At 29.7% G+C, this 15,773-nt stretch overlaps 2 protein-coding genes across 10 annotated transcripts; one reads left to right on the top strand and one right to left on the bottom strand.

Moving 5' to 3' along the window:
* Positions 1 to 589, bottom strand: LOC121232041 (uncharacterized). Its single transcript, XM_041117375.1, has one exon. The coding sequence runs from the start codon at positions 305 to 307 to the stop codon at positions 95 to 97; it is 213 nt and encodes a 70-aa protein (XP_040973309.1). The 5' UTR covers positions 308 to 589; the 3' UTR covers positions 1 to 94.
* Positions 590 to 2,445: 1,856 nt separating this feature from the next.
* Positions 2,446 to 10,621, top strand: LOC107944598 (CBS domain-containing protein CBSCBSPB1). 9 transcript variants are annotated; one of them, XR_005930259.1, is made up of 17 exons: positions 2,446 to 2,779; positions 2,866 to 3,002; positions 3,302 to 3,470; positions 3,706 to 3,838; positions 3,929 to 4,099; positions 4,262 to 4,340; positions 4,437 to 4,550; positions 4,705 to 4,771; positions 4,936 to 5,041; positions 5,121 to 5,194; positions 5,891 to 6,000; positions 6,105 to 6,238; positions 7,000 to 7,085; positions 7,184 to 7,273; positions 9,157 to 9,201; positions 9,586 to 9,669; positions 10,154 to 10,199. XR_005930259.1 is itself a non-coding variant. In XM_041117382.1 (16 exons), exons 2-15 carry the CDS (start codon positions 2,875 to 2,877, stop codon positions 9,994 to 9,996), a joined length of 1,473 nt encoding a protein of 490 aa, XP_040973316.1. In that variant the 5' UTR covers positions 2,446 to 2,779; positions 2,866 to 2,874; the 3' UTR covers positions 9,997 to 10,031; positions 10,154 to 10,321. The 9 variants fall into 9 exon arrangements, 7 of the variants coding, with proteins under 7 accessions (XP_040973316.1, XP_040973310.1, XP_040973313.1 ...); XR_005930260.1 differs by lacking the exon at positions 9,157 to 9,201 and having other exon boundaries at positions 10,154 to 10,322; XM_041117382.1 differs by lacking the exons at positions 9,157 to 9,201; positions 9,586 to 9,669 and adding an exon at positions 9,985 to 10,031 and having other exon boundaries at positions 10,154 to 10,321.
* Positions 10,622 to 15,773: the final 5,152 nt, after the last annotated feature.

The following is a 15,773-nucleotide window of genomic DNA, read 5'->3' on the forward strand; positions in this document are numbered from 1 at the left end:
TAAACTAAAATTGCTAAAATTAAATTACAAAAACTAAATACACAACTATCACAAAATACAGCCAGAATTTAGCAATTCCAAAAGATATCGTTCATTAATCATAAACGTAAATATGAAGATCAAGGGCGATAAGGAAGATAGTAATGAGACCAAGGTAGATAATGGAATGAACGAAAATGGAAGCTCCATTGGTTTGCATGTTTCCGAACTCCACAACCTTGTTCTTCGCCGGTATCTGAAACAACAGTCCGGGACTTAGCAACACAAACAGCACGGTCGCTACTATTACCGGACCCCAATCCGCCATTGATGCTTTCGATCGATCCCCCTCTTGTTTTGGTCTTTGGGGTTTTGAACTTTTGATAGAAAAATATTAGAAACCGAAGAGAAAGGTTTTTTCTTGGGGGTGAAAGAACAGAGAAAACGTGTGGTGATGAATGAGAGAGTAAATAAGAAGACGACGACGAAATGAGACGATCCGTATACCAATAATTGAATCTTTGTCATCGGGTGTTGTAGACCGACCGGTCATGTAGGCCCACGTTTGGATTAAAAAAAAAATTATCCTATTCCTTTGGTTGTGGAAGTTTCTCAGGGACACTAATGTTTGTAAATTATTTTAGTTTGATATGAAAAATTTAAATTCTATTTGATAACTATAAAGTTGAGCTAAGTTGTTTGATTGAACAAAATTCAAGTTCAATAACATTTTGTTTGAACAACTTAAGAGTTTTATGAAGTTTTTTATATTATTATTTTATTAAATTACATTATTATTTTTAATATATACTATTAACGCTAAACTTAATTATTAAGTTGAGTTTGAGTTTAAGTGCAAAAATTAAAAAACAAGCTTAATTTGTCAAATTTTAAAAATAGATATTCAATCGAGCTCGAGTCAAGTACCGAGTTTTGAATTTGAGTTGAGCTTGAGCTAGATAGTATTTGGACTCAACTCAACTCGATTACACCCTCAAGAGATCTCTAAAGAACAAAACAATTGGCCATGAAATATGCTTCATTTCCATGAGTGGGGATAGAACCCTAACCATATGGTTAAAGAACAAGGTGAACCACTATTCCACAACTCGTGGTTAACAATTTTGATTTTAAATATCTAGACTGAATTATTATTTTATTTAAAAAATAATTAGTTTTTAATATGAGTAAATTATATTGGTAGTCATCCAAATATTAGTAATTTTTTTTTGGTCCCACAACTATTTGATTTTTTTTCTTTTTTGGTCCCAACCATTAAATGGCTAAAACAATGCCTCAACTTTTAAAATAGGCATCATAGCAACTTTAATACTCAACATTTATATATTGTGTCAATTTAGTCTTAATTTATAAAAATTTAGCTATCAATATTTATACATTACCTAATATTGTCTTATTTTTACATGAAAATATAATTTAATGCTGTATGTGTAAATTAGAAATAAAAACAATTTTAAAAAATCCATACTTATTACTAAACTAAATAATCTCATATACATTGTTTTCCTTATACTTCAAATTGTTGAAAACTTGATATTTTTCAATGACAATTCACTCGTTTTTGGTTTTCCATTGTTGAAGCAAATCCATTTTTTTTTAAAGTTGTTAAACTTAAAATTAGGTTGAATGAATGAAGTGGGTATGTTTTGTTTTCAAGGAATGGACTATTTTTCAAATTTTAGATAATTTTGTTTCTTTTTCTTCTTTAATTTTCCATTCAGTCAAATGCAAGGACATCATCGTAAAGATACAAAGTGGTAGCATTTTTATTGCTCTTATTTATCAACAAAATTTATTGTTTGATGCTGGCTCTCACGATTGATAATGTAAGTTCATTCATGGCCTTGTTTGAACTCCCAGGCCCTTAAGTCGTTCAACTTATATACTCTTTGGATTCAGCTAAATTTTTTGAGGCAACGATTGTGGAAGTTAATTCAATTTCTTTAAATTAATCTTACCCACTGTTTTCAAAACGGACTGGTCAGTCAGATTGATTAGATAGATAATTAATTAGGGTATCAGTCCAGGATAAGAGATTAAACCAATTGATCCATTAACCAATACAAACTAACATTTGAACTAATTTCTCTATTTTTTAATAATTCATTTAATTTAATTGAATCAAACAAAACTAATTAGATCAATAATCGATAATCTAATCGGTTAAATCACTAATTCAATTATAAAAATCTTAACTCTAACTTTAGATAGTAGTAGAGCGAAGACGGTTGACATGAACCCAACTCCCTTTATAATTTATAAAATTTTAAATGATTATACAATAAAATTAAACTTTACGGCTCCGCATTATCTTCATAATCAATAGGGATAGTTTAGGGCAAGGGAGGCATATAGATATGTTGCAACGTAAAATTAACTATATTTTATTATTATTGTTATTATGCCGATCATAAAATTGAAAATTCAATTCCCTCCTTTTGCGAAAATTGGAAAACCTCACAAAATTCCCGTAAAAAGGGAGGAATTTCAGTTAAAAACAATTCCACGTGGCAAAGTTTCATTGGTTTCCCTTCCTTGCTCATTCTTATAATCATCGTCCAATTCGTTTTTCTTTCTTTTTTCCGCCCGGTGCATTTTCCGGGAAAAATCCAATTTTCCCGACCGACGACGATTTTCCTTTCTTTTTTTTCCTTTTTTTTTCTTCCTGAATCTATTGATTTTGCCGCTTCACCTCATCTCATTTTCGTTTAATCAATAAATCAACCTGAAATTTTAAAGGTTCGATTGGAATTGAAAATCAAATAAGCTTCTCATTCTGGTTAGTTTTTAATTTAATTTAATTAGTATTTTTTTAATTCCCGTTTTTTCACATGAGAAAAGTTGGAAATTCAATGCGTGTAAAAGGGCTTGAAGATGACAAGTTACAGCAGTTCGCCGAGGCGGAATATTTCAAGGTCAAGCTTTTCATCAGCGAGGAGAAAAGCATTGGAGAATGGACGTTCCGATTCTATCCGGAAACTCTTACCATCTCCTCGTCCTACGTAAGTTTTTCATTTCATTTCGTTTTTTTTCATAATTTTTAAGAAATTACTGTTTTGATTTTAATTTCTAATAATTTTGGAAGAAGAAGCGTTAAAGTTATAATGAATGATTGAATTTTAATTTTAATGGATTGATAGTTTCAGACGGTAATATTTTGTGAAAATTCATGTTCTGAAATGTATACATTCTGTGAAATTAGTGATGAAAAATGTTTAAATGTGCTAATCATTGTAATATTTCATCTTGAAAAAGTAAAAAATAGCAATGAATTTTTTTGTTTCAACTTGCTTGTGGAAAGGGAACTTGCTGGAGAGCGTACTGTGAAGAAGTTGAGGCTCTCAAAGGCCTTAACGGTACCAGAAAGTACCACCATTTATGAGGCCTGCCGGAGGATGGCTGCTCGTAAGGTTGATGCTTTATTGCTTACTGATTCTAATGCATTGCTTTGCGGGATTCTCACGGACAAGGTATGGCTTAAATCCTTCCAGACTATAACAAATTCCCTTTATTTCAATCTCAAAACAAGTGGAGATAACTACATGAACTAGTTTCTTTACTCTGATATGATATCTTCCACCTTGCTCTCTCAGGCACTTTGGATTTCATGTTGGCATGAAGAACATTCTTTATGCTTACAAATTTATTCTTTATGAACTATGATAATTATCATGTCTCTTATTTATTGATTCTTCATTCCTGCAGGACATAGTAACAAGAGTGATTGCTCAGGAACTTAATATGGAGGAAACGCCAGTTTCTAAAGTAATGACAAAGAACCCGGTATTTGTTCTTTCTGATACTCTTGCTGTGGAGGCACTCCTGAAGATGGTGCAAGGTTGGGTTTTGTGGTTGACAAACACCCTTTGATGTGATATATTTTACTTTTTCTTACCCTCTAATATTGTTTTGATATCATTCTAAACAGGAAAATTTAGACACTTGCCTGTTGTACAGAATGGGGAGGTCATTGCTTTGCTTGATATAGCTAAGTGTCTGTATGATGCTATTGCTCGAATGGAAAGGGCAGCTGAAAAGGGAAAAGCTATTGCTGCTGCTGTTGAAGGTGTAGAAAAGAATTGGGGAACATCTTTCTCTGGTTGGTAGATAGTTTTATCTTTTATCTTCAATAGTTGTCTTTTTGTGCCTTTTCTGCTTATTGTTGGTCCTTGTATTACTCGTTTTTGTTTTTATAGTTTAGCTATCAGCTGACCACTTTTAACATTTTTAAGTCTATGCTGCCTTTTGAGGTGATATGCAGGTCAGAATACATTCATTGAGACACTTCGAGAGCAAATGTTCAGGCCTTCACTGTCAACAATAATTGCAGACAATCCAAAGTAGGTAATACTTTTGTTTTTTCTTTTTAATGTAGATTTATTTGGTCCTTTATGGTATTTTGAGTAACTTTGCTTAATATGATGCCTTTCTGTCAGGATTGTAATAGTTTCACCAGATGACACAGTTTTAACTACTACAAAAAAGATGCAAGAATGTCGAATAAACTCTGCAGTTGTGCTTGTTGAAAATAAACCCCGGGGGATTCTAACGTGAGTCTCTTTTGAATCAAATTGCAATTCAACAATTTTCCATGTGTAGTTGAGGGAGTGAAGGAAGGAGCATTGTCACTTCAACTTTTATTATTTTTCTTGTTACAATCTCCATTGATGTATACTCTGACTTATTATTCTGAATTTCTGACAGATCAAAGGATATATTAATGCGGGTAATAGCACAAAACCTTCCTCCAGAGACTACTTCAGTGGAACAGGTTTTTGCCTCTTGGATTCTTTCCCCAACCCACCCCCCTTTTATGTCAGCAAAGTTTTGTTCTTAAGGCTTAACCTTATATACCAGTACCAGTGTATCATATTTGACCTCTATAATAAGCACATTCTTGAGTTCTAGTCATTTTGCTGTTGATTTGATGTATAGGTTATGACTCCTAACCCAGAATGTGCAACACTCGACACACCAATTGTTTCTGCTTTGCATACAATGCATGATGGCAACTTTTTACACCTTCCTGTGCTAGATAGAGGTGATATGAGTTGCTACCTTGCAAAGAATATAGTTTTCTACGTGCATCATACCGGTTCTCAATAAGTTTCTGTGGTTAGATGCAGATGGAGAACTAGTTTCTATTGTTGATGTGATCGAAGTTACTCATGCCGCTGTTGCTACAGTAAGTCAAGTGAGTATCAGTCTAAGGTTAAGGTGTTCTTAAAGTAAATAAATCTTGTAGTGTACAAACAATCTATCTCTTTATACTATATCTAAAAGGCTGAATTCCGAAACTGCAAATAGTGAAAGGCATATCTTTGGAAAATTTTAAATTTAATCTTTTTGATTAATTAATGATTTCTTATAAATTAAAATCTTGACTAATTTTTATTTATGTTGCTATTAAATAAAAATATTGAACTCCTTGATTAATACAGTATATTTTTGTTGCTTGTTAGTTTTCTTTTTAAATCAAATATTGACTAATTTTTGTGTATCTATTTGCGTATTTACCTTAAATTCTTTAATTAAAAGGAAATGTTCCTGACAAACAAGAATGAAGAGTAGCAAAACAATAATGAAATTTAATTAACTTAAATCTTTTATAGAAATCCATCTTTTTTACTTGCATAAATAAAGCTTCCTTGCACTTTAAATGTTAAGTAATTGTAGATTATGACTCACAAATTCATTATTTTCTTACATATAAGTATATAACATTATGTTGTAAGTAATACACGTGCAACACAGTTTGGAGGAAACTTGTTACTCCCAAGCACGTAACAAACTTGTTTTTGTGAATTCTAAGATTATTATTTTCTTTTCCTATTTCGTTAGGGATTCATGATGTTTTTCTTATGATCTTATAATTTTCTACAATCACTAGGTTGGGAAAAATTTTGGAGTCAATAATGAGGCTGCCTCAACAATGGTGAAGAAATTTTGGGATTCCGCAATGGCCTTACCTCCCATTGAAGATGAGGATGAGACAAGAAGGTTTTTTATGTTGATGTTGCTCTGTTTATATAGTTGTGCTTTGTTTATATAGTTGTGCTTTGTTCCATTACTGTTTTACTAACTTATTGACAGCAATATTTCAGTTATAGTTCATTGAAGTTAGCTTCTGAAGCAGCAGAGACAGAGAGATCTCTTCCCTATCCTTCATCCAATTTTCCATTTACATTTGGTTTCAAAATACAAGATAGAATGGGCCGAATGCATAGATTTACATCTGGTATGTTACTATTTCTACTCATAAGCTAGGCGCCTCCATGAATATATTGTCTTTTCTTTTGCATGAGGTTCATAAGCAAGTGTTGCTTGTCTTTTCACCCGTCAAAATATGCAACCTAAACAAAACATTTCTTGGCAAGTTAATTTGTTAATGACACTAACTTCATGAAAATAGTTGATCGTTCGTTTTTCTTTTTTTCAAGTTATGGTTTTTGTCTCTGTACAAATAATTAACTTGTGAATTTAGTTCTTATACTTTAATTTGGCATAATTTGATTATCCTACTATTATTAATGTTTTGTCTTTTTCCAAACCACTAACACTCTTAAAAGATTCCATTATTCGGTTATGAAGTTTACTTTAAAAATCCAAATCATGAGATTGAGTTAGAATTTTTTAAATGACAAATTAGTAAAAAGTAAATATTTTCTTAACCATAATTTCACATTTTAAATGGATAAGGAATTTTTTTTTTTTTTACTTATGCATCAGTCAACTAATGCAATTTTTAATGGGGTTAGTGATTTGGATTAAAGCATAATATTAATAATAGTAGGAGGGCTGAATTATATCAAATTGAAATTCAGGAACCTAAATCCTCAAGTTGAGTGTAGTATACTAACAAAAACCATAAGTTGAGTCTTGTGTTCAAGAGAGACTATTAGAGAATCTAATTCTTTATTGATACCATGCATTTATACCTACTATTTTGTCTACAAAATTGTATTTAATAGGCTTTTTGCTCATTATTGTTGGATACAGATACACGTAGTCTGACGGATCTAATAACTGCAGTCCTTCAGAGGTTAGGGGATGACAGGGATAGAGATAGTGTGCCTCAAATCCTGGTATAACTTTAGAATTATTATTAGTTTTTTTTATGATTACATTGGTTTCAAATATGTTCTCCCTCAAATTTATGCTAATTGGTGGGTTTATTATGCAGTATGAAGATGAAGACCATGACAAAGTTGTATTGGCATCGGACAATGATCTTCAAGTGGCCGTGGAGCATGCAAAATCAGTTGGTTTGAAGGTATGATTGAACTCTGATTATCTATATGTATATCTGATAGAACATTTAACAGTGGAATTTACTTTAGAAATGGCTAGCATTATATTGAGTCTTAATTATAGGGGAAAATGATATGAACCTCGAACATTTGTCATGAAACCCGATAACAATAATTGGAAATCAATCCTTGGATCGTCCAAAAATAGGTTTGAAAGATTTCGGATTATTGATCCTTTCCTTATAGCCAGGAGATTAAAATTCACAAGGTTTCCCCATTGGAATTGCCGGAGTTCACCTAAGATGAAGACAAGAAACTTCTATGTTTAATTTAGTATTCAAATTTGATTCATTCTTATTTAAAATAAAACTAGGGTTTCTTCTCAAAAGCCTTTAAGCGTAACTTAATAATAACATAAGTCCAATTAAATGTTTAATTGAAAAAAAACAAGATAACTAAAATGTCGATTGTGGGAGTGGAGTTCTTATTTTGCTCCACTGATCAATTAAAATGTTGGTGCTGCTAGAGCAAAGACTGGTCCGCTAGAGTGTGCTTGAAGAACGCAAAGAAAAAAATTAGCATACTCAACGAAGATAATTCAATCCTAATTTCTCAACCAAGGTAGTACTGGCAATATTGATACAACTACCACCATCAATTATCATATAATATCATATCTTTGAAATGACACCGAGTATGAGAGAGATTATTGTGCTGCTCCCCTTTGTCTTTTTTCTTCGCTTAGAGACTCAAAGCACGCTCAACCATCAAATTGTCTCCAACAACAGCGTACTCAACGCCCTTTCCTTCTCTGGACAAGGGTGCAGAGTCACTTCCACCATCCTCATTGGTTTCAATTGTCTCATCATTCCTCAAGATCATTCCCTTTTTATTCAGACATTGGGATGCTATATGTCTTGTTCCCAAACACCGAAAACATTTAAGATATTGAAGTCAATTAGTTTCGAAAGAACCGGTACCTTGATTGTTGTTGTTGATATTGCCTCTGCCTTTATCTGTATTTCCTCTGGGCCTTGAAGTAGGCTTGTCATGATCAGATTTACCCCAACTTGGTGCCATCTTGAACCAGAAGCTGTGGCTTCAAGTTTAGTGGCTCAGTCCCTTTTGAGTTGCCTCTCCATCTTCATTGTCATATCATATATCCTCAAGCTCGACATAATGCTGCAACACCACAATGTTAGCTATCTCTTGGTTTAACCCACATGAGAATTGAGTCATGGTTGCCTCACGGTCCTTCTCTACATTAGCCCGTATGAAGGCTACCTCCATCTCCTTATGGTACTCCTCCATTGACTTAGATCCCTGTCGGAGTATGCTTGAATAACACAAAAATCAAAAAGGATTTTGCTGGGGTGAAAATACTAGTTTGGTGAAGCATGCCTATGTAATGTAAAAATCAGAAAAGATAACGCTGGAGCGAAACATTGATTCAGTGGTACAAGTTCTGAAAGTATCTAGCACTAGATTCTTCCATTGGAGCGATATAATCTTTCCTTTGAAGCATGACCACTTCTTAGATTTTCCTAACTTATGATTGCGTGATTGATCTAGTTGGCATGGAAATTTTTGAATATATTTGCTTATTGCCTGGTCACTAGTTGGTTCATATCATGTAAGCCTCAAACAACCCTCTAGTGTAAAAAAACTTTGATAAGTTTCAAAACAATAGTTTTCCGATAGAAATCCATGTCGAATACAGGTCAAGCTGCAACCGATATTGGTGGCATCAGGCATTAGTGTATTTGGATATTTTCACATTTTAGTTTTTTCTTTTTTTTCTTTTTCTTCTTCTTATTTGGATTGGGAAAAAATATGATAATTTACTTCATGAATTATTATAAACCAAATTGTTGGATTCATGGGTTACTTGATCTTTCGTTTATAGGGCAAAGCCAATACTAGAACTTGTCAGGACCCGCCAACTGATCAGGTACTCTGATCTTCTTGGGTCATGTAACCGTGTGTTCTGCCCATAAGCCTATATTGTCTCATTTGGGCACCCACTTGTCCTTCAAAGTTTTGTCACCCGAAGGTGTGCCTCTCTAAGTTCTCAAACTCAAGCCCTGCCCATTTAGGATTTCACTTGGTAACAATGGTAACAAAGCCTTGAAGGATCTATGGGGTGCCCAGAGGGAACAATGCCGGCTTATATATTCACGATCCAAAAAAATGAGAGTACTTTACCGGTTGATGGGTCGTGGCAGGAACCCTTACATTACAATGTTTGAAATTCAGTACTGTTTGGTACAATATTGACAATCTCACAAAGACTGATTTTCAGTGAATTTCCGTTTACTGAACCTATCTTTTACAGATTCGATCCAATACATGAAAATCTGCAGCTTAGCATGTCTGGAAGCACAGGAGACTGTTCTTTTGCTGCTATTATTATATATAGGTGAATGTACCTAAGAGGTCCCTTTATTGTAGGGACTTGATCAAATTAGTCTCTCTATTACTAAATAGATCAATTTAGGCCTTATACTATTAAAATGAATCAAATAAAGCCAAATTAGAATAGAGTTTACATTTATTGTTTAAAAAATATCATTTATTGTTTAAGAGAGTTAACATTTTAAAATTTTTTATGATTTTGCAAATGAAATTTTTTGTTTGGAATTGAACTGAAATTGAGAAAAATAATTGTCAAGACATTTCTATGCAGTAATGTTAACTCTGTTAGAATTTGGACTTATTTGATTCTTTTTAATAGTACAAGGACTAAATTGATCCAGTACCTATAAAGCAGGGACTTTCCAGGTACTTTAACCATTCACATATTGTTTTAAAACTAAAACCTGATATGATAGTAATAGAAAACTTCATTGGTATTTTTATAGTTCGATTAAGTTTAGAAGACATCTTATCAATGCTTTGTGCAGGGTTTAAGATTACATTTAGATTATTCGGGAACGAAAGATCATCGTCGAAGGGGCTCGGGTTCAGGATGCATGGATTATGCGAACTCCGATGCATGGAATACGGCATGCAACACCGTTGCCGCAGGGGCAGCCGTTGTTGCTGGGCTGAGCTTATTAGCATACTTGAGGAAAGCCGGTAATTAGCATTCTTAAAAAACTTCCAATATATATATATATGAAGAACAATACAATGAATTTCTTTAGGATTGAATGCCCAAATTCCTTTTATGTTTGATTTTGTTTTCCTTAATTTTTGGGGGTCTGTACAAATTAAGATATCATTTTATTTTTACCCGGGGGGGGGGATGCTTGTTGCTTAGTTTACAAGGTTGAGCTGTGTGGCTGTCTCCCCCCTTTAATGAAGGGTGAAATTACAATGTATAAAATATAATTTATTATATGATAACAGTCGTTTGTTTCAGATTTCAATGTTTGGATTCCCTCTATTATAAAGGATGACGCAGACCGAATATGGGTTCGATTAAGAATTGATAAGGATGATGATCTAGAATAAGAGATTAGATTAATTGATTTGTAAACTAATTGAATCGGTTTTTTTTATTTTTTTTTTAAAAAATTATATTTTTTTAATAATTTATTCAATTGAATTGAATAAATTAATTCAACCAAAAATTAATGATTTGACTGGTTTAGTTGAAAGAAAATTAATTGAACCGAAAATAATACTTTTAAGAATGAAACAATTTCAACAGTGTCGGTTCATTTTCACCTTCACAATTGCAACAACAAACACAAATTTGTGAAGATGACAAAAAATGTTAACTACATTATATGGTTCCAAGCAATATTTTAAATTTTAAAATTTAAATTTATACGTGTTGGTTTTGCTTTGGTAGTCCAATGAGAGTGCATAACGAGTTGTTTATGGGTTACTTAAGGTTTATAGAGAATCACTTCCGGACTGTTTTGTACATAGGATTGTTTACAATCGTTCTTGATAAAAGGTCATTTGTAAATTGTCTAACAACTTATTACACGTCGTGCTTTGATAAGGGTATAACAGTAATTTTATTAATAAGTTGAATTTAAGTTGTGGATGTAACAAGCGTGTATATATATATTTAAAATTTGATTCATATATTTTAAATATTTTTCATATTAAATTTAAATTTTTTTTAACTTGATTAAGAAAAAAGATTTGATTAATATAATATTAATGTATTAGAAATTTTAAAAAAAATATTAAAAATTGAGATGAAATTAAGGTATGAATGGAAGACTTTGTGACACAAATAATAATTCAAAAGGAAGGCTGAAATAAAATGATTAAAGTTTGGATATGGGGTTGAAATGGTTGAAACTTGGAAGTGTAGAGGCTACAAAAATGGCTTAAAGTTCCAAAGATTGTCGGTTTGTAGGTCACACTCTCACCCTGTTCTTGGGACTATGTGCTACATTTTAATTTAAATAAAAAGAAAAGAACAATTTCCTTGGTCCCTAAGCTCCAAAGCACCTAGATGATGAAATGTATAAGTTCTGTGATTTTTTTTGTTCTTTCTTGTAACCTTTTTGGGTAAATTATACAAATAGTAACCTAATTATGGTCACATTCCTGTTTTAGTCACCCAATTTTAAATTTTTTAATTTAGGCACTAACGTTTGATTTCGTTCCTATTTGGATCATCCGCCGTTACATTGATAACAAAAAGTCTTTGTTTAACTGACATAATAACATATTTAGTCCTCAATTCTTGCCTGTTCTATCAAATTGGTTCTAATTCTAAATAATTCAATAAATTTAGCCCTTCACATTTACAAATTCTATCAATTTGATCTTCAAACTTCCTAACCAAAGATTTCAACATTTAAAATAGAAGCATTCCACTCTTATTAATTGTTTTAATTTGATACATAACCCTTTTTTTTAAAAGTTAGTGTTAGAGAAATTAACTGAGCACCATTAAAAACAATAGAAAATACAAATTAAAAAATATATTATCCCTATATAAAAAAATGTAACATATTCGCCATGTTTTATGTTGATTCATTTTAATTATGAAACACTCAATTTAATATTATAAAATTATAATGTATAATTGGATTATGACACATTTATGTTGTAGGTAAAAAAAAAGAATACGTTATAAATATATTTATAAAAAGTTGATAAAAATAATAAATTTGAATGGTGAAGTTTAAACATTGAAAACTACATAGGCTAGTTAAATTTTATTATGTGTAGATATAAAATGAAAAAAATACACTTAAAATAATACAATTTATTTTACAAATTAAGAGTATTTTTATCATTACCTAATTAAAATAGTACCCGATTGACTTGTGACATCAACTTAGACAAATATTTAATATATAGTATATTCACATATTTATTATACACTAAAAATTATAAATATACAATAAAATAAAGTACTCATCTTTACTTGAATACCACCCTCGGTTTAAATAGGACTATACTCTAACCATAAAACGGATGAAAACACTTGTAATTTATAAAAGAAATTCTATCTATTTAATGTGAATCTAAGCCACAAATCTTTCATTTAATAAGATTGAAGCTATGAGAATTTTAAAAATTGCGACTAATTAGTATTGATGAGCTTAAAAGTGGTAACATTATCATTGAGGCCCTTGTATTAAGAGTTAGATTGCACTTTGCTATTTTTACTTAAATGGGTAAATAAATCCTTGAACATTATATCCAAGAGCAAATTAGTCATTTCTACTAAAAATTCTATCCATTTGTATGCTAAAAATTGGTGTGACAGACGACATAATAGACAGATACACATGGTGCGCCACATGTACTTCATGAGCAGTTTTTAATAATAAAAACATATGAAACTTTTAACAAAAAGGATTAAATTACTCTTTGATGTAATGTAGAAGAACTGATTTGTTTATTTTTTGAGTAGAAGAAACAAAATACAATCTAACTTTAATAAAGGGACCTCCATCGTAATTTCACCACTTAAAAGCGTGTTTATGTTGATGAAGACTAGATCCATTTAGGACCAAACACACTTCCTTTTTCAACTTATCTGTATCCAATTATCTATAAGCTCTTTTTCTTGCTTCAAACCTTTGGTTTATTATAACTTTTCATCAAAATCTTGTGTTTTATTGTTTTACTACTTTTAATTCTTTCATTATAATTTAATCATTTTCCATCTTTTTATTTTTCGAATTATCTTTTTCAATTTAAAAATCCTTGTTAATTTTGTCAAATAATTTGATGTGATTAATGTTTATATATATATATATTTACACATTTAGAAAGGAAAAAAAATAAGAAAAAAATATGATATATATATCTAATTATACAAAATTGTATATTTTTAAAAAGTGAGCCACCTCAATTCCTTAAGAATTTGACTTTAGAAAATAAAAAAGGACTAAATCTACCAAAATACAAAATACAAAAACCTTGTACGCAATTTGATCTTTAAATTATTTATTTAAGTAATGATTAGATTAGGTATAGTTCACATGTTAATAGTGCAATAAATCCGGTCGATTATTGAACATTTCTTTTTGTAAATGCAAAGTAGTGGCAAACCAATTTCTTTATCACTTCCTTTCTTAATTTGAAATTTAAATCCGAATATTTATCCGTATTCATTCTAATTCTGTATTATTCATTTATTTGTACTGTTAAAAATTAAAATAATTGACGAAATAATTAAATAGTAACACGTGAGATGCCATGTATATCTCATACTAATATGTAAATATTAATTTACTCATTGATTTAAAATGCAAAAATTAATTTATCTACTTTTTAATAAAAAATAAAATATAATCCAACTCACCCACATAAGGACCTTTATACAACTTTTACTCCAAATTGCTATCTCAATACACCACTCTAATTATGAACTTTTTCATCATGGGTTTTTGTTAATAATATATTTTTTTCATATAAATGAATTTCAATAAAAAGAATGAGAGGAAATTTTTAGATTTTAAGATTTAAAAAATAAAAATATTTTTATTTATAATTATTTCTATAAAAGGAAAAAAAAGTACAGAAATTATGTTGTTGTTTTTTTTTCTAATTAAGAATATTTTAAATTTATAATGTTTTTTGGAAAATAGTTTATTGATTTATTTTTTATTATATTTATATGAGCAAATTGTAATTAGAGATATTTATTTTTAAGTTTAAAAATAGAAAATCTTGGCACCGCCAGCACAATTTTCATTGTCTACCTCTAATATTTTTTAAAATAAATAAATAAATAAAAAGCAAATGTGAGTGATTTTCACTTTTTTTCATAATCAAATTACATTTGACATTCTTTGTTTTTCTGTCTTCACATTTGACAAAAGTTTTATCATTTCTTTATAACTGTAATAGATTTATTATTTCTTTTATAATACAAAAATTAAAAACCATAAATTCATTTTTAAGAAAAAACTCGTTGAACCCAAAATTAATATTCACTGAAAATTACCATATTTAATAATTTAATTTTTTATTTTAACTCTAATAAATAATTTAATTTTTAAAATATTTTTATAATAAAAACCAAATGATAAACTTAATGTATAATATTTTTAATTATTTTATTTTATCTCTTTTAACATTACTATTATCATTTAAAAACTTCGGTTCTAAAATTTGATTTTTTAAAATAATATGAAAATGTATTTTCAAAATTAAGATAACAATATAAGATAAACAATTTTCATAATTTAAAATTTAAAGATTACATTTATCAAATAGTCTAATTTTATTTTGTACTTAATTTTAAGTAATACAATAATAAATTTTATAACTTAAATTTAGTACTTAATTTTTCAAAAAAAAAATCTTTTAGCATTTAATTTTTTAATTTATCAAACAACACCTTAATTTGATTTGGCTTAAATTGTTAAATTATTTATTTAGTGTCTATAATAATTAATTTAAATGGTAATTATTAATCAAATTCTTGTAGCTTAAAAAATAATAAAGTTTAAATTATATTATTAGTCATTGACTAAATTTAAGATTTAATTCCTATACTTAAAAAGTAAAAAAAAATTCTACCTTTTTTATTTAAAAAAGATAAACCAACCATCGTAACTATTTTTTATTAAAATTTGTCAAATTGAAAACTTACTTAAGCTACTCTCATATCACAAATTGAAAATAAATATGATAAATTGAAAAAATTGATAAAAAATATTAATGACATAATGGTTGGATTAGGTTTTTTAAATTAAAAAAGTAGCTGATTAAATTTTTAGCTTTATAAATACAAAAACTAAATTTCAAACTCTATACAAGTAGAATGACTAACAACATATTTTAACCAATAATAAAATGATATCTATACTAATAAAATTTTTGACTTGAGTCTTTAACTCGATTGGCATGAGTATTATTGTCAATACAGGAGGATTTAAGTTCGAGTACACTCTTCTTATTTATAGGTTGAGGAGGGACAACGAGTAGTTTTAAATATTCAAATTGTTGAAAAAATTACTAATAAAATTTAGTAAAAAAAAACAGATTCCATATTTAATTCCATATGTTACTTTCTCTGGCTCCGCCACTTTATTATTTCTCCGTTTTTGTTGTTTTTTTATTTAATTTTTTATTCTTTAAAAAAGC

Source organism: Gossypium hirsutum, chromosome A07, assembly GCF_007990345.1.
Source record: "Gossypium hirsutum isolate 1008001.06 chromosome A07, Gossypium_hirsutum_v2.1, whole genome shotgun sequence".
Taxonomy (NCBI): Eukaryota; Viridiplantae; Streptophyta; class Magnoliopsida; order Malvales; family Malvaceae; genus Gossypium; species Gossypium hirsutum.

Excerpts from the sequence above, each read along its gene's own strand:
- LOC121232041 (XM_041117375.1), bottom strand. The coding sequence starts at position 307 with ATGGCGGATTGGGGTCCGGTAATAGTAGCGACCGTGCTGTTTGTGTTG.
- LOC107944598 (XM_041117376.1), top strand. The coding sequence starts at position 2,875 with ATGACAAGTTACAGCAGTTCGCCGAGGCGGAATATTTCAAGGTCAAGC. Across the intron at positions 3,839-3,928 it reads ACTCCTGAAGATGGTGCAAG|GAAAATTTAGACACTTGCCT; the intron begins GTTGGGTTTTGT and ends CATTCTAAACAG. Across the intron at positions 6,239-6,999 it reads AATGCATAGATTTACATCTG|ATACACGTAGTCTGACGGAT; the intron begins GTATGTTACTAT and ends TGTTGGATACAG.